Source organism: Lynx rufus, unplaced genomic scaffold (genome assembly GCF_022079265.1).
Source record: "Lynx rufus isolate CCGP_SWC_20201006 ecotype Redwood Valley unplaced genomic scaffold, mLynRuf1.p SCAF_15, whole genome shotgun sequence".
Classification (NCBI taxonomy): domain Eukaryota; kingdom Metazoa; phylum Chordata; class Mammalia; order Carnivora; family Felidae; genus Lynx; species Lynx rufus.
The window spans coordinates 61,092,716-61,116,962 of NW_025814829.1; the positions used below are offsets into that span (position 1 = coordinate 61,092,716).

The 24,247-nt window shown below is 57.7% G+C and overlaps 1 protein-coding gene across 1 annotated transcript in view; it reads right to left on the reverse strand.

The window, feature by feature from the left end:
• Positions 1-446: 446 nt before the first annotated feature.
• The window catches only part of STUM (stum, mechanosensory transduction mediator homolog), a 61,662-nt gene continuing 37,861 nt past the window's right edge, over positions 447-24,247 (reverse strand). The window contains exons 2-3 of the mRNA XM_047077135.1: positions 13,122-13,301; positions 447-5,594 (exon numbers count right to left, since the gene is read on the reverse strand). Coding sequence (XP_046933091.1) covers positions 5,560-5,594; positions 13,122-13,301 — 215 coding nt within the window. The 3' untranslated portion in view covers positions 447-5,559. The remainder of the gene's footprint in view (positions 5,595-13,121; positions 13,302-24,247) is intronic.

A 24,247-nucleotide genomic window follows, 5' to 3' on the forward strand; every position in this document is an offset into this window, starting at 1 on the left:
GGGGCCCTGGACCGTGCCCTGCCCTTCCTCCCAAGTAGTTCAACCGGTCCCTTGTTAGGGCTGAACAGCTCATTAGAAGTGCTCCTAACCGCTTCCGAACACGCCCCCGAACGTCTATGTCACACACGTTTCCCCCACCAGGCGTCTATAGGGATGAATCCCGTCTGTACCTTATTCCTGGCGATCCCGGGGGCGGGGGGGAGGGGGCGATGCCCAGGGTGGCGGGTGAATTCCCAGTTCCAAAGGGATCGGATCACCAAAGATCTACCTCCAGAAGAAGGGGAGGGTGGGAAACGAAGCCCTGCCCTCGGAAGGACAGCCAGCCTTCGTGCCGAGAGAACAGCATCGGCAGGTTTGGCGGAGCGAGCGCGGGAGGCGCTGGGGACCAAGTCTGGGTCCATCCAGCCGGAAAAACGAGAGCACACAGGGGGTTGAGAAGCCACCAGAAAGGTCACATGAACGTTTATTACATAGAAAAGAGAAACAGGAAGAAAAGGTGTCTAAAGTTGTATTTCCAGGATTTAAAAAAACACAGATTTGGAATGCCGAAGGATTGCCATGCTTTGTGTATTTATAATAGGAATATATAAATATGTACACGGGGCTATGTATACAGGTTCCTAGCGTCATGCACGCTGTCTGCCATGACATATACGGCATGGCGTTTGGGCTGTGACTTCTGAAGCTGGCGGGGCGCTGGGGAAGTCGGGGCCCTGCTCGGCGCCTCGAGGGGCGCGGGGCCCCGGGCAGCAGAGGGGCCCCGGGCAGTGGCGGGCGGGCCTGCCGAGGGCTCCGTCCTGAGGACACTGGGAAGGCAAAGCAGCAGGCCTGGGCCCCAGGCTGCAAGTCTGGAAGCTTCCCCGGGTCCCCAACCTGAGACTTTCTCCCTCTTGTAGAACCGAGGAAGGCTCCCGTCCACGGAATGCGCCGGAAAACCCCCTTGGCAGGCTCGTAGGACCCCAAGGGAAGTGGCCGCGGGGGGGGAGAAGCCGCTGTGGGTCTAGGCAGGAGTAGAAAGAAAGAGCCCTGGGAGACCGGGCAGCGGGTCTTGCCAGAGAACCACGGAAACGTACAGGGATTCGCTCAACAGGAGGAAGAGAGACCCAAACAATCACGGGTCAAAAACTCCAAGTCTCAACACAACACTCGTCCAAATATAAATTCGGCTAATATGCACACACCCAGGCTTGTGTTTATGTATGTTGTTTAAAAAAGCTTGGCACCAGCTACGACAGGCCTATCACTCGGCCTGTGCAGAGGGCCAGCCAAGTGCTCCCACAGGGTGCCCGGGCCAGTTACGGCCACCATCGCCTGCTCCCCGGTGGGGACGCCCAGCCAGGCGCTGACCCAGAAGGCGGGGTGGGCCTGACCTCCGTCCCCTTCTCTCCCCGCTGCGTCCCGTCCTGGGGCCGGTGGGAGGGTTGTGGGAAAAGGAGCCTCAGAGGAGAGGACCGTCTAGCCCCAGAAGGGCCCAGAAAGGGATCACGGTCCCCGCCGCTCTGGGCAGACCCACGCTGTCCCTCCCACAAGCCAGGCGTGGGGGACGAGCACAGCTGGGTTTGGTGGGTGGGGGTATTGAGCCAAGGGTCCCCAGGAGGAAGAGCTCCAGGCCCAGGGCCCTGCAGATGATAAAGGGGAACTGCGCCCACCAGAGCCACGCCGGAGGGATGGCTCCCGGGGGTGTGAGAGGCCCCTCTGCGGACGTGAAACACCCAGTCCTAAGTCCCCAGACAGTCCCGTCCTCACCCAGCCGCCAAAGGGGCTGTGAACACACGTGTGTGTGCGTGGAGTGTTGCACGCGTGTGTGACAGCGTGCATGTGTCTGTGCGCCTCACCTACGGTGACAGTGGCCCGGGATGGATTGCGGGTGGCTGGCATTTTGGCAAATCCAGGCAGGAAGGGAGGGGCCGGGGACCAAAGCCGAGGAGAGAGACAAGCTGTACTGGAAACAGGACCCGTACTCGTGCGACCCTGTCCTCTGCCTCCCGCTGTGACAGGATCGGAACGGGACCGTGGAATCGAGGATCGCCCGGGCTGGGCTCGTCCTCCAGGCCCTTGGCTCGGAGAGAAAAGGGACCGACCGGCGTTGGCTGCCCAGCCCCCCCTTGTCTCCAGCCTACAGATGGTCAAACGGAGGCACGAGCCGGGAGGAGAGATGAACGGCACGGAAGCTGGAAGTCACCCCCGAAGTGCCCCACGCATCGCCACAGAGAGGGTCCCACGTGGCTTGCACGCCCGCGATCCCGTGAGCGTTCTGAAGCCCTCGGAGCCCGGCGGGTGAAGAACACGGGAGCCCGAACATCGCCCACCTGCTCAGGCCGCTCCCGGCCTCCCCTCCCACTGCCTGGCCTCCTCGCCATCCCGACACACACGGCGCCCTCCGTGGGGAGAGGCGCCCCTCCTGCCTCCACTCACTTTGCTGTTCCCCCTGAGGGCGGGAAGGGCAGGGCGTGGCGGCCAGGGCGCCGGGAGACCCCCGTCAGTCCACACCAGCGTCCACGGAGTGCTCTCTGGATACAAACGCAGGGCAGGGAGCCCCGCCTTCGAGAACCGCCTGCCGCCAACACAGGGGAGACCGTTGAGAAGAAGGAAGCCCGTCTCTGCTCAGCCCCGGGGCAGGTTCGCGGTCAGCAGCGGCTCCAGACGGCTCCCGCACGTGCAATGTGCAAAGTCACGGTCTCCAGGGAGGGTCACAGTGCAGCTGGGACCCACCTGCGGTCCCTCTGAGGAAAGCCCTCCGAACCAGCCAGCAAGCGGGAGTAATAAATACGCTGAACAAGGTCTGCGACCACCACCTGGGGGGCTTGGGTCTAAGTTCCGGGTCCCTAAGCGGTTGACGCAACACACACAGGCTTTCTCTGCCAATGCCACCAACGGGGTGAGAACAGCGAGTGTCGTGGCAGCCGGAGGGGCCCGGGGCGCCGGATCCAGGCAAAACCAAAGTAACCCTCACAAACTCACCCCTCTGTGCAGGGATGGGGGTTCGGGAAGAAAGCATTTGAGACTTGCTTTTGCATTTTAAAGAGCTGAGCTGTGGCAAAAGGGACAGCCTTCCCCCGGGAGAACCCCAGGCCTCCGGAAGGCCTTCTCTCCTCCTGGGGACTCAGCCCCACCTTGCGCTGGCCTCAGGGCTCAGCTCCCCCCCGTCGTCGGGGCTGACACACGGCTCTGGGGCCACACAGGGAAGGCATCTTGCTCCTGGTCCCTTCTGTACGCCCCCTCAAGTGCAGCCGGGGACGGGCTCCAAGGCCAGGCCTGCCGCTTCTGAAGCCGGGGCAGAGGGGCAGCTGGAGCGTGTCGGCCCCACTGTGGCCCCCGCCCCACAGCGGCCAGAAGGGTGCAGGGACCGGGGCCCGACGTCCCCCGTCCCCCGCCGCTCCCACGGGGCTTGGGCCTCCCGGCCGGAGGTCCTCGACTTTACCGCGGACTCGGAACTGAACCGTCTCCACCATGCATGGGACGCCCCCGGGTCCCGGTGGCTCCTTCTTGCCCCAGGAACTGCCGCTCAGGTCCGAGGGCCACCGCAGGGTCCTGGGGGTATCCCGTGTGCTGCGGCCTTCTCTGTGTGCCTGAGGTCCCTGCCCCAGACACCCGCGGCTGGGGGGCATCCTGCAGAAGCGTGAGCACCGAGAGGCCGCACCTGGGGCGAGCCCGGGACCTCGGGGCCATCGCCCTGTGCTGCGTCACTTGCTCACGGGAACCCTGCTTTGCAGCTGGCTGCCGTTCAACGAATCGGCTGAACTTCCAACAGCCCGAGCGGCCACCTCAGACTCCTTGGAGGCCACTGGCCACTGGCCGTCACCTGATGACGGTGACACTCAGGCCACAGCGGGCTGCTCCCCGGTGAGGCGATCCTCACGGACTCTCCGGTTCGGAAGCAGGTGGCAGCAGAGGGGAGCCTCGGAGGCGGGGGTGCCCAGGGGAACGGGCCTTCCGAGCCCACCGAGCCCTGTAGTAGGCCGCCCCCACCGGGCTCAGGGTGACACTTGTCACCCAGGAAAACCCCGCCTGTGTCTGGACTGCCACTAAACGTGCCACGGAGACTGCTCTTTCCTCTCTGCCCCCAGCAGCCTCCTGGTCTCTTCCTGGCCCAGACGACGCCGTCTTCACCCACCGGAAGGTTCTGCCTTTCTGCAGAAAACCAAGCCTGGTCCCACGCGTTGAAAACACAGAGGATCGCAAACACGGAAGCAGCAGCAGAGAGGCCTGGCTGGGTCAGGGGGGAAAGGACAGGAAGACGGACACGGCCAGGGGTTTAGGAAGTGCAGGCCGGCCCCGGGCGGCCACGGGAGAGGACCGGGCGTCGGTCAAAGCCAAGCGGCTGGCAGAGGGGCCGGATCGGGCCGCCTCCGACTCGGGGCTGGGGGTGGTGGGTAGGGGCTGCGGCCGGTGGGGGTGGTGGGGGGTTCCACTTCTCCACGGGGAGCCCCAGGCCCGCAAACAGCTTGGAGCCAGACCCACGGTTTAGCAATTCCCGCGAGACGAAAACGGGCGTGCAGATGTCCACCTGTCACGTGACCTTGGATCTCCTTTCTCTTAACCTCAGATCAACACTCGACCCGCAGTGGCCCGAACAACTTCCGTGAGCTCCTGCCCCCCTCCCCCTCCAGGATCCAACTCACAATCTTTTACGCAGGTGCCGCAAAGGCCCCGACTGTCCCTTTGCAGTGGGAGGAACCCCCGTCACAACAGCAACGTCCCCGGGGACTCGTGCGCAAGAGGGGTTTCCGGAGAGAAGGGCATGACTCCTACGGTTTTCTTTTTTTCGAACGCTCTCGAATGCTGGGTTTCCTTCCGTCGCTTCCTGAGGCCCAAATCTGACCTGAACCAACAAGGTGACGCTATTTGGCGTTTTTATTGATCCCAATCGGCCCGACTGTTCACACGTCTCTCCGCAGAAACGGTCCTGTGCTTGACGGCGGGGAGCTGGTCCTCACTGGGCAGCAGGAAACGGGCGGTAAATGTCTCTCGTTCTTTCTCGGATCCGGGTTTTTGGAATTCCGAGACCCGTCCAGCCCCGAGGATTTCCAGAGGGCCGCGGGCCAGAAGCGGAGTTAAGTGTAACGAGAAAGCTTCTGGCCTTCGTTGGGGATTCTGGTCCGGGGGGGTGGGGGTCACTGGCCTCCTTCCAGGGAAGCAAAGATCGAAACCCAACCAGGCCCAGAGATTTCAGGCGTGAGGAAGGGAGTGGGCGAAGCGTGGGCTGCAGAAGGGAGAGGCAGGGTCAGGAGACGCTTAGGGGGACCCAGGGAGCCGTGCGAGGCAGGGGTGAGCCCAGGATGCCAGCTTCGCTGTCAGCAACCCGGACCCCACTCCCTACCCCGCTTGAGATGCTCGGGGCTCCCACGTCTTTCTGGAGCAGGGGGAGGGGTGGGCAGTCTCAACAGCCAGCCAAGGAAAGCAGATGTGTTTTCGAAATAAATATCTTTCTAAATCGCCCCCACTTGGCGCTCCAAACCCAGGACACGGCAGAAGAGAAGACGTAAGGGTCCTTGTGCCCGCCGCTGCCTGGTGCGGCCCTCACGGACCACCCCGGAGTTCTTGGCGGCTCCTTCGGGCTCACAGCTGCTGTGGGATGCCCTGCTCCTTGTAGCCTGCGAGGAAGAACCAGAGAGACGGGGTGAGACGCTAGCTTCCTCCGGGATTTCCCCAGGAGGCGCCTGCGAACTGGAATATGTTCGCGAGGTCTGATTCTCACTGAAGTAGAAATGACTGCTATGCTTGGGGGAGGGGGAGGGTCCGACTTTTCCCAGGGGCATGCACTTTTTAATGGGAAACAGAAGGATGAATGGAGAGCCGTGGAAATTTGGGTTTACTGGGGGTATCGGAGAGGGGGGTGTCCGGGTGGGGGCGGTAAGGTATTCAACGTATTCAAGCCACACCCCAGAAGTCACTGCCTGGTGTGACTTCCCAGGGCAGAGCCGTGGGAGGCAGTGGCAGTGTGACAGGCACCTGGGACGTGTGGATGGACAGGAGGACGGAAAGCAAAACAGAAGACAGGACGCAAAAGACCGTCACCGCATGTGTGAGCTCAAGCAGCCGGACGTGTGGGACACAAAGGGCTCCAAGCCTTTAAAACACCGTTAATCATTTTGAGGCCGTTGGGAAAATTCAGCCACTGGAATCTGCTGAAAGGTTCCCCCCGATAGCTGGTCACTCAGCCCCCAGAGGGAACTTCTGTGGACTTGACTGCTTTTTGTCTATTTCCCAAATTATTCACCAATTTTGACTCCCAATTGGGGGGGGGGCGGAAATGTAGGAAAGAGAGAAGATGTCCCAGGTGACACAGGAGTGACCGTGAGTTGGCAGCTGTTGAAGCCGGTGTGGGCGCGGAGGGGCTCAGTATACCAGGCCCTCGGCTTTTGTCTACGTTTCAACGTTGTCCAAAGCAAAAAGCTAAAAATCCAAACAAAAAGAAAACAAAAGCAAAACCCGGGATACACAAAAGACGCAAAAATAAATACAAACAGATTTCAAAAACAAAAACAAAATAAAAGCCTGATGGCCAAGTTGGTGGCAGGGGGGGCGGGGAGGCGGGGAGCATCCGTGTTCTGGGGGCGGTGAGGCCAGTGGCGGGTTCGAGGCCGCCCATCGCCCATCGGCAGACTCACCTTGGGAAACTTGGGGGCGACACAAGATGTGAGGCCGCAGGAGGGAGCGGAGAGAAAGAAAGAGAGAAAACAGGGTGAAAACAGGGTAAAAACAGAGGCCACGGGGGCCGAGGAGGAGGCTGTAGAAGGACTGTGCCCCGGTCCAGGGACCAGCAGGTGCATGCTGGGCTGCAGGGGCTCACGGGAGGCTCCCATGGGGCCACCCCCAGCCCCACAGCTCAACCAAGCCCACTGCTCCCTCCAGGACCACCCCCTGCCCCTCACTCTCTCCTCGCCGCCCCCCATGGGCGCCTGGAGATGAATTCCAGGTGGGCCCAAGGAGAGATGCCTGCAGGACAGACTGAAGATTTGGAAGTGACCCATCCTGGCCCCAGCCTGGCTCCGCCTGAGCCACACGGTCACCCTTTATAGGGACAGGAGCCACACACAGAAAACCTAGCGCCTCGGGAAAGCCCGAGGCCGGGTGGGGGGATGGCCAACAGATTTTGTCTTGCCGACTTTCCGGATCAGCGGACAGCGGTTGTCCAAAGCCGTGTATCGAGAACACACACGACTCATCAGCAGGAAGCGTCCTGAATCCGATCCGCAAGCGTCTGCCCCGGGTGCAGCGGCAGAGGGAGAGTGCCGGAGAACTGCCGAGGACGTATGGACCCGCGACCAAGACGGCCTGTCGTGGGCCGTACTTTGTCGTTATTCACATCAGCAGAGCAGCAAGCTCCTACGACCTCGGTTTTAACGTCTACTTAGATCCGGGTTTAACCTGGTGGTCCTCTTGCTGGGGGGGGGTCTCTTGGGGGTATGTTTGTCGATGACGCTCTGAACAGGGCTGTGTGAAAATCATCCCGCTCTGTTCCGACCGAGAAGTTTCCTTCTTTTTTGCGGCGAGGGGCGGGATGACCCCAGAAAGGACAGCCCCCGTCCACCTGTTGATTCGGGCGGACGAGTCAACTGCGGGTCCTCCCCTCAGAGTGTCCATCCTGGGAGGTTTCCTCCTGCAGCCAAGTCTAAAGACTCTAAAGAGCATCTTCGGAGCCAGTGTGGGGACATCCAAGGAGCCGAGTGACTACAGCGAAGGCCTGGGGAGGGGTGGAAATGGGGGTTCTCGCACTGGTATCCCGTGGCCCACCCAGAGCGGCCACCCGGACGTGGGAGGGGTTTCCGGCTAAGACCACAGTCTGGGGTGATGGAAAGAGAGGATGTGACCAGGTTTCCCCCCCATCTTCTTGGGGTCTGGGCGGGGGGTGGGGCTTTCAATTATGTCTGAGATACAGACCCCGTGGTCCCTGGATTTTACGGGTGACCCAGATAAAAATAACCAGAAAGCTCTAGGGATTAGGCGCCACCTCACTTTTACTGAGACAGGCCGGTGACACGACACGTTCCGCTCTAGTGGAAGGTTTCCTTCCTAAATGCCCAAGTGCCCCGCCGGCCATCGGCGCGATGGCAAAAAAGGCAGTCGAGGGGTCAGGCTTTGCCACTGAGGCTGAGGACGCTTCCCAGAGCAGACACACCTCCCAGGTTCCAACATAGGCCCCTAGGGAAGCAGCCAGTTCCCTCCAGGGAACCGTCAGCCTCGCTGCACCGCCTACGATCGATCGATCGATCGCACCCTCCCCCCGAATGCCTGCGATGGCCCGCACCCTCCACGGAGCACACAGGGGGAGGCTCCCATGACGGGCCTGCCTCGGTCTCTGTCTCCTTGCCCACCTCCACCCTGACTTCCTGAGGGGGGCAGTGTCTGCCCTGAGAACGGCCCTCCCCAGCCTCCTGACCACTCCCCTGCTTATCCCTCCCACTGCGGGCCAGGCTTGGTGCTCCCCTCCTGTTTCTCCGGCTGTCCCTGTCTCCCGGGGTCTGCCTGCTTTGCCCTGACTCTGGGACCCCCTGGCAGAACACCCACCCCACGTCTTCCCTGACCTCTGCTGCCGGACGACCTCCTTCCCGGAAGCCAGTCTGACCGATCAACCACTGGTTCTGGTGGATCCCACTCGGGCTCTGGTGCCTGCATTCTCTGGCCGGGTGGCCTGCCCGGTCGCTGACCCCCGGCCCCGCCTGGCCCCAGCATCTATGTGTGCCCCAGAGCCTGGACCCTCGGGGGACCCCGGACCCAGGCACGACAGTTGTTCCAGATCCTTCTAGGGCTCCCGACTTCCCCTCCTGCCTCTGCCGTCCCTACCTCTGACACTGAGAGTCGCCCCCACGAATGGTTTGCTGTGTGCGGGACACCACGAGGAGCCTGGGGTGTGAAGAGCGGGGCAAGGTGGCGCCTTGTCCTCGAGAATCCGTGGCCCAATGAGGTAGACGGGACGCGTGGAAACAGCAAACCCGCACGGGGGCACCCGGCGACGAGTGTGGCTGCTTTAAGGCACGTGCGGTGTCTGTTCTGAGGTCTCGCTAAGGGGATTATTATTCTTTAATCCTTTCACTTTTCAGGGCGATGGAATTTCAGATTTCGGGCGGTTTGCAAAAATAGCACAAAAACATTCCTAGGGACCCTTGAGCCATGTTCTCCCAATGTTAGCCTCACACATAAGCACGGGGCAGTTATCAGGGCAACTGTGCGATCCGCGGAGTTCGTTCTGCTTTCACGAACTGGTCTCCTAATGCCCCTTGTCTGTCCAAGGGTCCAGTGCCCGAGCACAGGAACTCGTCTCTTTCGCCCAAACCGGTCCAGTATGGAAGTTCTCCACTCTTTCCTCCTGAGCCGAAATCAAGAGTCAGGCGCTCAACGGACTGAGCCACCCGGGCGCTGCGAGAACAGCTAGTTTTAAATTGAAAAGTGTAAAAGAGAATTCCCCTCTGATACACATTAAAAGTAAAGTCGTTTCCTCTTGAAGTGATGGCCAAGGGAACTGAACAGAAGCACAAACTCAGATTTTAATGGCGGCCTTTCCTGGTTTCAAGGTCAACAACAGCCCCCCCCCCGCCCCCCCCGAGTGGGAACCCACTGGGGAACCCACCGCAGGGACGGACGGACAGGTGCCCTTCTCCCACCGGTGGTTTTCGTCACCAGAAAGCGTTTATCGAACATCTAGTTGCAAAAGGTTTTTTCAACTATGTTCTGCAAAGGGAAAAACTTAATCGTGACATCCAAAGGAGATCCTGAAAGTAATTAAAATTCCATATATTTCTAGACATGGAAATGCGAAACAAACAAAAAAACCTCACCAAATTTCAAACACGAACGATATCCATAAAATAATCCAAATTTTAAAAACTGCGTAAGATACATTTGAATGTATTCTGTAAAGGCTCTGGAATGATGAGCCAAATGTTGCCAGGGGTTCCTTCTGAATATCTCTAAATATTTCCTTATTCGTGCTGCTATTTTTTTTTCACTCTCTTCCTCATTTTCTGCATTTTTTTAAAATAATAATAAGCAGTGGTTTTACGCTTAGAGAACATTAAGCCATTTTCATTTTACTGAAAAAATTTCCCCTGAGGATGTTTTGTACTTCTGAGAAGTATTAGTCACTAAGGTTACTAACACGGTTCCACATAGAACTTTTTTTTTTTAATTGCCCTGGACGTCTTTGCAAGAAAGTCGCAAATATCGGGAGGCCTGCTTGTGTTCTTACCTTGAGGGGATATTTGTGAAACCACTGGAAACACGCCAAAGCATTCTTAAATGAAACAAAATGGCTCCCTCCACGTCTCTACAGAAAGACCCCTCGTGAAGCCTCAGTACACCTTCTCCAGCTCTGTCCAAACCACAACAGGAGACGCCTAGAGCTTAAAACACATCATGCTATTCTGCACTCGTGAGAATTCCTTAATGCACTGAGGGAGGTCGGCCTCGTAGAGATCTCTCCTCTACTTGGCCAAAACCGTCTGCTTAGAAAGTTCAGGAAAGTCCCGGGAAAAGCAGACGTTGGGTGTTACCACCTCACCCTTCAGTCCATTTTTGGCAAGTATGGTTGTTGTTTGTTTACAAGTCATTTTGGAAGATCTCTTTTTATCGTTGTAGAGCCAAACAGCGGTGAGTGGTTTTAGTTCTTTGTGTGTGTGTGTGTGTGGGGGGGGATGTTATCATTTATTTACTTATTTATTTATTTTTAATCAAAATATCTTTTTTTTCCAGGAATAGAATAGTGATTCATCACTTCCACAGAACACCCAGTGCTCATCCCAACCAGTGCCCTCCCTAACACCCATCACATCACCCCTCAGCCCTTCTCCTCGCCCAACACCCCACCGGCAACCCTCAGTTTGTTCTCTGTATTTAAGAGTCTCTTACGGTTGGTCTCCTTCTCTGTTTTTATATTATTTTTGCTTCCCTTTCCCTTATGTTCATCTGTTGTGTATCTTAAATGCCACACGTGAGTGAAGTCACGATATCTGTCTTTCTCTGACTTACTTCACTTAGCATGATACACTCTAGTTCCATCCACGTAGTTGCAAACGGCAAGATTTCATTCTTTTTGATTGCCGAGTAATACTCCATTGTGTGTGTGTATATATATAATCCATTGTGTGTGTGTGTGTGCGCACACACACACACACACACACCGCTTCTTTATCCATTCATCCATCGATGGACATTTGGGTTCTTTCCATACTCTGGCTCTTGTCGATAGTGCTGCTATAAACTTTGGGGGTGCATGTGCCCCTACAAATTACACATCTGTATCCCTTGGGTAAATTCCTAGCAGTGCTATTGCTGGCTCATAGGGTAGTTCTATTTTTAATTTTTTGAGGAACCTCCACACTGTTTTCCAGAGCGGCTGCACCAGTTTGCATTCCCGCCAACAGTGCAGAAGAGACCCTCTTTCTCCACGTCCTCGCCAACATCTGCTGTTCCTGAGTTGTTAACGTTAGCCATTCTGACAGGTGTAAGGTGGTACCTCATTGTGGTTTTGATTTGTATTTCCCTGATGATGAGTGACGTTGAGCATTTTTTCATGGGTCGGTTGGCCATCTGGATGTCTCCCTGGAAGAAGTGTCTATTCATGTCTTTTGCCCGTTTCTTCACTGGATTATTTGTTTTTTGGCTGTTGAGTTTGATAAGTTCTTTGTAGATTTTGGATACTAACCCTTTATCTGATATGTCATTTGCAAGTATCTTCTCCCAGTCTGTCGGTTGCCTTTTAGTTTTGCTGATTGTTTCCTTCGCTGTGCAGAAGCTTTTAATTTTGATGAGGTCCCAGTAGTTCATTTTGGCTTTTGTTTCCCTTGCCTCCGGAGACGTGTTGAGTAAGAAGTTGCTGCGGCCAAGATCAAAGAGGTTTTTTGCCTGCTTTCTCCTCGAGGATTTTGATGGTTTTGAGTTTATTGTTGTGTATGATGTAAGAAAGTGGCCCAGGTTCATTTTTCTTTGTGTCGCTGTCCAGTTTTCCCAGCACCACTTGCTGAAGAGTCTTTTTTCCACTGCATATTCTTTCCTGCTTTGTCAAAGATTAGTTGGCCATAGGTTTGTGGGTTCGTTTCTGGGTTCTCTATTCTCTTCCATTGATCTGTGCGTCTCTTTTTGTGCCAGTGTCTTGATGATGACAGCTTTGTGACACAGCTTGAAGTCCGGGATTGTGATGCCTCCTGCTTTGGTTTTCTTTTTCAAGGTTGCTTTCTCTATTTGGGGTCTTTTCTGGTTCCATACACATTTTAGGATTGTTTGTGCTAGCTCTGTGAAGAATGCTGGTGTTACTTTGATAGGGATCGCATTGAATATGTAGACTGCTCTGGGGAGTATCGACATTTTAACAATATTTGTTCTTCTAATCCAGGAGCATGGAACGTTTTTCCATTTTGGGGGGTGTGTCATTTTCGATTTCTTTCATAAGCTTTCTATGGTTTTCAGCGTATCGATTTTTCACCTCTTTGGTTAGGTTTATCTCCAGGCATATTGCCAGGTTATTTTTTAAAGGTTCATCAAGTCATTTTTGGTAAACTTGACTTTGTAACATTAAGCACTCGCACAGAACAGTTTTGTGTGTGCACCAAGTGCGGGCCAAATGATCGGCAAGGGTTCACACGAACAACGCTGAGATCCCAAGGAGGAGGCAAATCGTGCTGTCCTGGCTGTCCAACGAAACAAAACACACGCCACAGTCACAGGGCGTCCCGTGGGGAGAGATGCCAGGTAGGCTTTCCTTCTTTCTGGAAAACTGCAGGATGGAGACAGGGGATGCCGGGCACGGGGACCTCAGCTCACGCGGGCCACGCCCCGGCCACTCAGGGTCCTCGGGGGCTGCTTCCTTGACAAAGAGGAGGCCGATGCGTCTGAGCTGATGAGCAGCTCTGTCTCTCTTGCTCACGCCCTCTGGCCCGGGTCTCTGCCTGTCTGCACTCGGGATTCCCTGCAGGCATTGGGCCGGGCACGTGGGGAGGGTCCCCTGTGCCAGGGGGCTGCAGACTCCAGTGACGAGGACACCCGTGAGCCCTCCTGAGCACCGGGCTCCAGGGAGGGGCGGGCCTGCCTGCGAAGCGCCAACACCCCAGACCATTCGGCGCCTGCCCCGTCCCCCCGAATCCCGGCCCCCGCCCCAGAAAGCAGGGCGCTGGCGGGCTACTCACTGGCGAGGATGACCATGTCCATGCCCCAGAAGATGCTCATGATCCAGCCCACCATGACGATGGCCGTGAGGGTCTGGATGAGGGCCGCCGCGATGTTGAGCCAGAAGACGCAGCACACGTGCCTGTCCGGGAGGTCGGTGCGGGCTCCGCAGAGGACGGCGAAGGCCGAGACGAACGTCCCTGTGAGGGGCCAGAGGGGACAGCTTTCGGAGGGTGCCGGGGACACGGTGGCCTGCGTGCTGACGGCCGGCCGGGGGCCCAGCTGCCCAACCCCCCAGGGGCTCGGAGAGGAGCGGCCGGCGTCCAGCACCTTCCCACTCGGGCCCGGCCCGCCTCTTAGCCCCACGCCGGCGAGGCCCATGTGGCAGCCTGAGGGGGTGCACGGTCCTGGGGCCACGACGAGCCGTCCCTGCAAGTGGGGGAGGGGACGGGGAGCCTGAGATTTACCGAACATCCACGGGCACACAGAGCAAGGTTGTGCGTGTGTCCAGGGCCCTTACCGGGTAGGACTTCCCAGGTCCCTACGGGAAATGTCGCGACGCAGCTGTCACTTGCCTGGAGCCAGGCTGCCTTCCTACTGGGCCCTGGGCCTCGCGGCAGCCCACAGCAGGACGAGTGGCCGTCCCCTGTCCGCAGCAGCCACCACAACCTCAGCGGCTTCGAGCAGCGGGTACCACCCTCTTACAGCTCGGGAGGTCGCGAGTCTGGAACGTCCTCAGGGCTGGGTCCTTCCGGAGGCTCTTCGGCTGCCGCGTTTATGGGCTCCCGGCCCCTCCCGCACCAGCCCAGCCAGCGCCCACATCCCTCCTCTGCGACCCCTGCTCCCACACCCCACACCTTCACGTCTCTCCCTGACTCTGACCCTCCCGCCTCCCTCCTGTAAGACCCCTGTGATGACGCTGGGCCCACCCGATCAGCCAGGGAGACCCCCCCCCGTCGCAAGGTCCTTCCCGTAGTCACGTCTGCAGAGCCCCCTACGCTGCGGAAGGGAACATTTTCCAAGGCTCTGGGGGTCAGGGTGTGCACATCTCTGGGGGGCATCATTCCGCCTTCCACGCTAAGCAGGTGTCGGCCAGGAGTCCCTCGAGCTTTGACACCTGGTGTCCTGCCCCCTGCCCTGAGAGACTGCCCCCCCCCCGAGAGACTGCCCCTCCCCCCAGAGACTGCCCCCCCAGGGCCAGTGACGGACTTTCATCTGCGAACCAACCAGTCTACAGCCCACACGCCAATCCCCTCCTTCACGGGCTCTCACACTCCGGGCCACCAGGTTCACACCCAACACGGAGCCCAAAGTGGGGCTCGATCCCATGACCCCGGGATCATGACCCGAGCCAAATTCAAGAGTTGGATGTGCAACTGACTGAGCCGCCCAGGCGCCCCCAAAACCTAGGGGGCGTCTTTATTTTTTTATTTTTTTTTTCGACATTTATTATTTTTCTTTTTGGGACAGAGAGAGACAGAGCATGAACGGGGGAGGGGCAGAGAGAGAGGGAGACACAGAATCGGAAACAGGCTCCAGGCTCTGAGCCATCAGCCCAGAGCCTGACGCGGGGCTCGAACTCACAGACCGTGAGATCGTGACCTGGCTGAAGTCGGACGCTTAACCGACTGCGCCACCCAGGCGCCCCGTAGGGGGCGTCTTTAAAGGGGCTGCCGACTCCCACTGCCTCGCAGGCAGGGGTGACGTGCCATAGCAGGTCCAGACGAGAGAGCAGGCCATTCCGGAAACGAGCCAGGAGACCGGTGAGCTCCCTCACCCCCCTCCTCCTCACGGTTCCCACGCCTCGGGGAAGCTACCCCGGGGGCCCATTTCCTCCCTCTCTGCTCCCTGGCTTCTGGCCCGTCCCTGCCCAATCTCAGTGGCCCCTGCTGGCTTCCCGAGGTGGCCTTTCCCACGGGCCCACCCCTTGGTGCCTCAGATCCAAGGCTGACCCGAGTCCGCGTGCTGATTCCTGATCCCGACCCCTGCCCACCCTCCTCCTCTTAACAACTGCCACCGACTGTGTTTCTGCCGCCTGAAGGGCTGACAGTCCCTCTGGGACCCCAGGTGGCATCCCATTCACCTTACTGTCCCCAGCCCCCAGCGCAGCACCTGAATACGGGAGGTGGAATTCGAGGGTCCAAATGCACCCAGCGTCCCGTGCGTGTCAGACCACCTGCATCGCCCCTGCTCTGTGTGCTAAACCTGCAGACGCCTGGAGGGGGTGACGTCACCAAGACGGCACCAGAGGTCCTTGCTGACGTCACTGCCCTTCCCCAAAAGGAGAGCCAACAAGTATTCATGAGCAAACACCACCGATGACTCCAAGAACGGGGGCGGTGAGGCGAGAGCACCCTCACACCGCAGAGACCAACACAGGCCACGCCGGACGGACAAGAGCAGCGGCTACACCCTGACCCCCCAGCCCCTTCCCCAGGCCAGCGCACCACCACCAGAGGTCCCCCCCCCCCCGAGTCCCTTCTGGGCGCCCTCCCTCTGATCTCCTTCCACGGGACTGCAGGCACATCTCCGGCTCCGACGGGGGCGGGGGCGATCCAAAGCACCCAGCACAGATCAGGGCACGCGGGCCACACCCGCAGGGCCCACGTCGCAATCCCCAAAGCCGGTGACACACGCTCACCAGGGATCGGTGCAGAATCAGATCTGTCCGCTCTGGGTCCCCAAACAAAGGATTCTGCCGGCCTTACAGCCCGGCTTGCCCAGGGAGGGAGCTGCGTCCCAGCCCCACATGCTGTGCAGGGGACTTCCCAGCCACTTGGGACACCCCGAAACCCTCCAGGCCAGAGGCCGGGCAGGCTAATCACCCCGGGGGGCAAAGCCAGGCCCAACTGGAGGGTTTCCCTGCTGCGCATAGGCAAGAGGATTAATCCACAGCCGACCCCAAGGCCAGCTCCCAGCCCCTCCCAATGGAAGGTGTGTTTGGAAAATTGAGAGTTGCTCTAAGCTGCCCTCCCTAGCCCCACCTGCTGCCCCATCTGATGAGCCCGGCCGGAAGCTCTGTGTGGGTGCTCCCGCCGCCGGGACAAGGGCAGGCAAAGCCAGCAGAGGGAAACCAGTGCACCTGCTCACCCAGGGAACTAGGGGCATGGCTTGGCCAGAGTTAAGACAACAAGGAATGAGTTTTACCAGCCTCAGACCGCTTCTCCCGCCACACCAGGCCAGGATACTAGTTTGTAGCCCCGCTCACTGTGGAACACGCCTCCAGCATGCCAGGCACACGGGACACTGTGCAGCCCACCCAACAGGCCCGCTAATGGCAACACCTGGACACAGAGCACAGCCTGTGGCTCTGCCCATCTGCAAAGCAAAAGTGGTGACCTCAGCTGACCCGGGAACTCAGGGAAAGAAGAACGCAGTGGGAAGCGTCACGCTTCCTGATTGCAAGCCGTACTGTAAAGCCACGATCGTCAAACCAATATGGTACCGGCATAAAAACAAACAGACCAATGGGACAGAACTGAGAGCCCAGAAAGGAACCCAGGCGTAGAGAGTCGACTGCCCTTTGACAAGGGAGCCAAGAATACTTGACAGAGAGAAGACAGTCTCTTCAATAAATGGCGCTGGGATAAGTGGATATTCGCATAGAAAATAACGAGACTAGACCCCTACCTCACACCACTCACAAAGAGTAACTTGAAATGGACCAAGAACTTAAACGTAAGACCTGAAACCAAGAAACTCCTGGAAGGAAACAGACACAGAGCTCTCTGACGTGGGGCTTGGTGATGGTTTCTTGGAGAGGACACTTAAAGCTCAAGTAACTAATGCAAAAATAAACACGTGGGGCTACGTCCAACCAAAAGGCTTCTGCACAGCAAAGGAAACCATCGACAAAGCAAAAAGACCACCCGTGGAATGGGAGAAACTATCTGCACACCATACATCTGATAAGGGGTCAGTATCCAATATACATAAAGAACTCCTACGACTCAATAGCAGAAAAACAAGGGCACCTGGCTGGCTCAGTCAGTTAAGCTTCCGACTCTCGGTTTTGGCTCAGGTCACGATCTCACAGTTTCTTGGGTTCGAGCCCTGCATCGGGCTCTGCGCTGGCAATGTGGAGCCTGCTGTGGGATTCTTTCTCTCTTCCGCTCTCTCTGCCCTTCCCCCACTCCAACTGTCTTGGGGTCTCTCTCAAAATAAATAAATAAACCTAAATTTTTTTTTTAAAAAATAGCAGAAAAACAAATAACTCAATTAAAAAATGGGCAAAGGCAGGGGCGCCTGGGTGGCTCTGTTGCTTAAGTGTCTGACTTCAGCTCAGGCCATGACCCCATGAGAGCCTCACGTCGGGCTCTGTACTGACAGCTCAGAGTCTGGAACCTGCCTCAGATTCTGTGTCTCCCTTTCTCTCTGCCCCTCCCCCACTCGCACTCCATGCATCTCTCTCTTTCTCTCTCTCTCTCGCTCACTCTCTCAAAAATAAACATTAAATTTTTTTTTTTTAAATGGACAAAGGACCTGAACAGACACTTCTCCCAAGAAGACAACCAGATGGCCAACAGGTACGTGAAAAGATGCTCAACACCGCCCATCATCAGGGAAATGCAAATCAAAACCACACTCAGATTCCACCTCACGCCCGTCAGAACGGCTAGAATCAAAAAGACAAGACACAACAGGTGTGTTGGCGAGGACATGGAGAAAAAGGGACCCCGTGCCCTGTTGGTGGGAAGGCAAACTGGTGCAGCCACTGTGGGAAACAGGAGGGAGCTTCTTCAAAGAGTTAAAAATAGAACAACCGTATGGTCCCGCATTTCCATTTTGATCCAAAGATACCTGCACCCCCACGTTCACTGCAGAATTTACCAAGCAGGTGGCCGAGATACAGAGGCAACCCACGTGTCCGTGGTGGATGAATGAAGAGGATGAGGTATACACACAATGGAATATTATTCAGCCTTAAAAAGCGAAGAAATTCTCCCATTTGTGCCAACGTGGGTGGACCTTGAAGGCACTGCGCTAAGTGAAACACGCCAGAGACAGAAAAAAGACAAATACCACGTGATCTCATTTATATGTGGGATCTAAAACGAAACGAAAGCCGAAATCGTAGAAAAAAGAGACCAGAGGAGGGGTGGGGGCGGGGGAGCCGGAAGGAGGGGTCAGAAGGTGCACACCCCAGGTCGAGGTGAGCCCTGGGGGGGGGGGGTCCGTCCAGACTGGTGACGGGAGCTGGCGCTGCTGTGGTACATAGGGAGGTTCAGAGTAAGTCCTGAGAGCTCAACGTGGGGAGAGGAGTTTGTTCTCTCCTTGTATCGTCTCTGCAGGAGAAGCTGGATGTGAGCTGAACCCCCCCCCCCACACCCCCTCTCCCCCCACCCAGGCGATCACTTCACAGCAGATGTCAGTCAAACCATCACGCCCCACGCCTCAGCTTACCCGGTGAAGGGCGTCAGTTACTTCTCAGCAGAACTGGAAACAATGCAGATGCCTGGGTCCCCCCCCCCCCCGCCTTGGATCTGATTTTAGATCTGGGGGAGGGAGGCAGGCAAACCTGCATTTCTAAGCGAGTTCCTCGCTCCACGCAAATGCCCACTGAAGTGTGACAACCGCGGACTTAAGATCAACCCAGGAACCGGCCCAGAGCCGGGAGACCCTCCTCTCTCAGCCAAGGACAGCCCGGCCGGGGGCACAGAGCCTTGCTGGACCCCCCCCCCCTTCTGCGGGATGTGGCCGGATACACTACTCAGGTCTCACAGCGGCTCATTCAGAAACCTGACTCAGTCCCCGCCCTTGGGAGCCCCCAGATGGGTGAGCAGGCCCCTCATCCTCCACCCCACCCCCACCCCCGCCCCGGGTGTGCCCCGGTTTAGGGCACTTGAACTCCAGCCTCCTCCCGCAGGCAGGAGCAGCGCAGGGTCCTGTGGGGGCAGGTGACATGGGGTGGGGGGTGCTGCTGGGGCACTGGCCAAGGGCTTGGAATGCCTGAAGAGGGCGCACGCCCCTGAGCGGAGGGAAACAGAGCTCGGCCAGCACTGGGAGCAGGAGAGTGATCTAACGGGAGCAGTGATTCAGGACAATTAATGTGTCAGCAGGTGCTGTGGGCTGCGAGTGTCCGAGACCGGAAGGCAGCGGCTGAGGAGCGATGGGGACACGGAGCCAGGGCTCGGCAGTGGACACAGGATGAGACGGGGGACTTAGGGACTCTCGGGAAGCGTGCGCCCCCGGCATGTGGCACGTGGGGGGGAAATCAGGGAAAAATGACACAGATGCCACCCCCCCCCCACGTACGGTGCGCTAGACCGCGCTACCCTCCCCCTGCCTACCGCACCTCTAACCCTTACAACCGTCGGAGGGAGTTATTACTAACCCCACGTCTCCGAGAGCCTAGGTGATTTGGCCACACAGCCGAGCCAAGATTTAAGCCCAGAGCTGTCTAGTTTAGAAGCCTGAGCTCTTTGTGTTACATCCTTACGGTAAAAAAAAAAATAAATAAGGTAAATTAGGTTGGCTGCTGTGGGAAACATACGGAGGCTTCCTCAAAAAATTAAAAATAGAATTACCACATAAGCCAGCCACTTCACTTCTGGATATACACCCAAAAGAACTGAACGCAGAGTCACAAATAGATATTTGCACACCCATGGTCACGGCAGCATTGTGCACAATGGCTAGAGCCTCGGACCCCTAGGGGCGCCTGAGTGGCTCAGTCGGTTAAGCGTCCGACTTCAGCTCAGGTCACGATCTCGCGGTCTGTGAGTTCAAGCCCCGCGTCGGGCTCTGTGCTGATGGCTCGGAGCCTGGAGCCTGCTTCGGATTCTGTGTCTCCCTCTCTCCCTGCCCCTCCCCCACTTGCTCTCTCTCTGTCTCAAAATAAACAAACATTTTTGGGGCTCCTGGGTGGCTCCGTCAGTTAAGCGTCGGACTTTGGCTCTGGTCACACAGTCTCACACGGATCTCACAGTCCGTGGGTTCAAGCCCCGCCTCAGGCTCTGTGCTGACAGCTCGGAGCCTGGAGCCTGCTTCGGATTCTGTGGCTCCCTCTCTCTCTGCCCCTCCCCTGCTCATGCTCTGTCTCTGTCTCTCTCTCAAAAATACACATTAAAAAAAAAATTTTTTTTAAACACGTGACCGCCCCAAGTGTCTACAGGTAGATGAACAGATAAGCAAACTGTGGTGCGTAATACCCTGGAATGTCATTCATCCTTAAAAAGGAATGAAATCTGACCCCTGCTACGACATGGATGAACCTGGAGGAGGTCATGCGGAGTGAAATAAGCCAGTCACAGAAGGACAAGAACTGTGTGACCCCATATACGTGACCAGAACGCTCAAACTCCTAGAGACAGAAAATAGGATGGTGATGGCCAGGGCCTGGGGGAGAGGAGAAGGGGGCTTAGTGTTTAATGAGGACAGAGTTTCAGTTTTGCAGAACAACAAAAGTTCTGGGGACGGGTGGGGGTGGTGGCTAGGGAACAATTACAAACGCTCCTAATCCCACTGGACTGTGTGCTTAAAAACGGCTGGGGCGGTAAATTTCTCGCTGTGCGAATTTTAACGCAATAAAAAAAAAAAGTAAAGAACCCTCATCCTTCGTGATTTGCAAAATATCCTTGAAGCTCTCCCCCCCACCACCCTGCCCGGGGCCAGAGTCCTTCACGGGAGACCCTGAAGCAGAGGGTCTCTGTGACCTGTGGCCGCAGTGCCCGGACTCGGTGGGATCTGGCTGAATTCCTGTGACCCCCTGTTCTGTAGCTGCGGCCACGCCTCAGGCTCCCGGCCTGTTTTCCTTGGGCCAGACCACGTGAGATTACCACGTTCATGGGTCAAGAATAGCCGGGGAACAGCGATTTCATACGGCTCGGCCTGCTATATACACGGACGTCTTGAGCATCAGGCGACTGTCCCTGAGCTCAGAGGTTGTTAGAGTTCAAAAGGCACCCGTCCATCAGCTGCCCAAAGAGGGAACCTGGCCGGAATCACCAAGCCCATCAGAGGCCTCTGGGCCTCTACGTACCCCTACCCGCCCGCCACGGAACCGGCCGCTCCGTGGGCACGCGGGGCGGTGCGAAACGGCAACGCTGGCCAAGACGCCGGCTCGTCTGCCAGGAGGAGACGGGCTGGCCACGTTTTGTCTGAAAGAGGAGGCGACCTTCCGTGCGTGAGGTGTGGGAGGGGCTCCCGGCCACTGCCCTCTGACCCGCGTTGACGTGCTCGTGATAACTCTTGGGCGCCAAAACACAAGCGCCTCGCGCACGCACTGACTTGTACGACACGTTACGTATGTCACCAGCAGCTGCGTCCGTGTGGATAAATGAAGAATCCATCATTAACCGGGACCGATAACTTCGCTAATTAGGAAATGACGGTCATAGGTCCCTTTTGCCGTTATAAGTTTACAGGTGCCACAGGAAGGTTAGGGGTAAGGGCCTAGCTTCACAGTATGAAAACATCGTTTTAGTCTTTTCAGCAGTGAGTTTGAAAAACGGCTTTAGCACATTTTCGTACGAAGAGGTGTTAATTGTTTTCAATGAGTCTCACCCGCTAAATAAAGAGCGGTACCCAACGGTAACGTGTTAGTTCTAAATTTATTCCACTTGAGCGCCAGCCGTGGGCCACTACCGGGTCCAGGGAATGTGGAGCCCAGGAGGGAGGGGGCTTGGCCCACCGCCGTCTCGGGAGCTCACACCCTCGCGGGCACAGGGCGCCTCGAAAGGAGCGGCGACACAGGGTGCACACAGGGGAGCGAGGGAGACAAGGCCGGCTCACGCTTCAGTAGAAAAAAAATAGGGGCGCCTGGGTGGCTCAGTCGGTTGAGCGTCTGACTCTTGATCTGGGCTCAGGCCACAATCCCAGGGTCGTGGGATCGAGCCCCGAGTCGGGCTCTGCGCTGAGCGCAGAACCTGCTTGGGATTCTTTCTCTCTCTCTCCCTCTGCCCCTCCCCACTCTTGCACTCTCTCTCTAAAAACAAAATAATAATTTAATTTAAAAATAATAGAGTGGGGCCCAGGGGGGGCAGTGGTCAGACTGGAGAGGCCCTGAGGCCTGGCTTCCCTCTCCAGCCGCTGGCATTCGCTGGGAAGGGATTCGACAGGGGACTGATTATACGGTCGGGTTCTAATTACAGAGCACACGCTGTGACCCCAAGGGGAGAACGGGGCGGAAGGGGTGAGGCAGGAGGCTGCGAGGAGAGAGGGTGCCAAGATCCCGGTGACGGGTCAGAGGCGGGAAGCCAGGGTGGCCGCGGGGACAAGGCAGGAAGACCCGAGGAGGTGGTGGCCCCGGGACCCAGTGAGCGGCTGCACAGAAGGAGGGGAAGAGGGCCCAGCCGGGTCTGGGTTCAGTTTTCCGCTCTACAAGGTGACCCGGGGACCCATGGTCGGGAGAGCGTAAACAGGGACTCGGGATGCTGGGCTGCGGGCCCAGGGACCGGGTGGGAGCAGGGGCGCATCCGGCCACGAGTGGCCTCTGCAGGGGGAGGTCTGACAGGGTGACAAAGCAGAAGCAGGGGGTCAGAGGTCTGGGAGAGAACGAGGTGCGGGATTGCGGGACAAGGGCGAGGACCACGCTTTCAACAAGCACATTCGGGGCGCCTGGGTGGCGCAGTCGGTTAAGCGTCCGACTTCAGCCAGGTCACGATCTCGCGGTCCGTGAGTTCGAGCCCCGCGTCGGGCTCTGGGCTGATGGCTCAGATCCTGGAGACTGTTTCCGATTCTGTGTCTCCCTCTCTCTCTGCCCCTCCCCCGTTCATGCTCTGTCTCTGTCTGTCCCAAAAATAAATAAATGTTGAAAAAAAAAAAATTAAAAAAAAAAAAAAAAAAAAAAAACAAGCACATTCAAGAAACGTAAGCCTGTTTACCTGCTGAGAGGACGCTGCTTGGCGGGGCGGGTGTTGTGGGCGGTGGGGAGTGGGAGGGTGGAAGGAGGGGTGAGGGCACCCGATAAGATGAGGAGGGGAGCGCGGGGGAGGGATCTATAGCAGTTTCCAAACCAATCTGCCCATCAGAATCCTCTAACCGACCTTCGACCTTCGTGAAAAGGCAGGTCAAGGGCCCCGCCTCCCGACCACCGACAGCACAGGGATACAGCCAGGAATTACTTGCTTAAAAAATGAAAACAAACACGCCCCATCGGGCGCTAACGTACAATCAGGTGTAAGAGCCCTTCTCTGAGGGGACCCCCCCGGGGGGGCTCAGTTGGTTGAGCGTCCGACTCCTGGTTTTCGGCTCAGGTCGCGATCTCACAGTTCGTGGGATCGAGCCCGTTGTTGGGCTCCGTGCTGATGGAGCAGAGCCTGCTTGGGATTCTCGGTCTCCCTCTCTCTCCTCCCCTGCCCCGCGCTCTCAATCTCTCTCTCTCTCAAAATAAATAAATTTAAAAAAAGAAAAAAGAACCCTCCCCCGAGGGGAGGAGAGAGCGGCCTCAGAGATACGGAATGAAAACGTCACACACCCTGGTGGGAAACTAGCGCATGACTCTGATCAGCCCCCCACGACGCGGAGCCGGGGCGGGGAGGTCACCCTCTGCGGCACAGCCGGGGGACAGGGGCCTGGGGCCGGCCCCGCTCCTGCCCAGAAGTGACTGGCACGTCCTCCCCACGAGGGGCGGCTCTGCTCCCTGGGGACAGGGCGCGGGGACAGAGAACGGGGGCCGATGACCTCTTCCTGCAGCCCTGCAGGTTCACCCGGGGGCTGCGGAGGGCGCTGGGTTTGGAGCGGGGTCCCAGGGCCTCTTGGAACTCAGAGAAGGCCAGGGCTGTCTTCCGAAGTAACTGCTCCTGACAAAGGTGACCCCCAGCCTGGGCCAGCGGGTCAGGCAAGTCTGATCCCGGACGCGGGCTCTGCGGTCATCGAGCCGTGCTGCTGTCAGCGGCCGTGGCTCGCTCCCGGACGCTCTCCGTCAGCCTCCGGGGACGGCTGCCTGTGCACAGCCCTGTCAGGGGCACAACCTTGAACGTGAGCTCCAGGGAGCACGGGGGAACGTAAATGGGAGGGTGACTGCACCCGAGGACAGAGGTCCCTCCTCACCGCGGTCTGGTCCGGCCAGAACCAGATGAATGGAAGGTCACAGTCGGCCCTGAGAAGCTGCGACTCTCAGGCCTCGGGGGCGGGGGGCCTCAGAAGCAACAGAGAGGGTGTAAAAACACGGTCCAGGGCCCCAGCCCCAGAGAGCACAAGACAG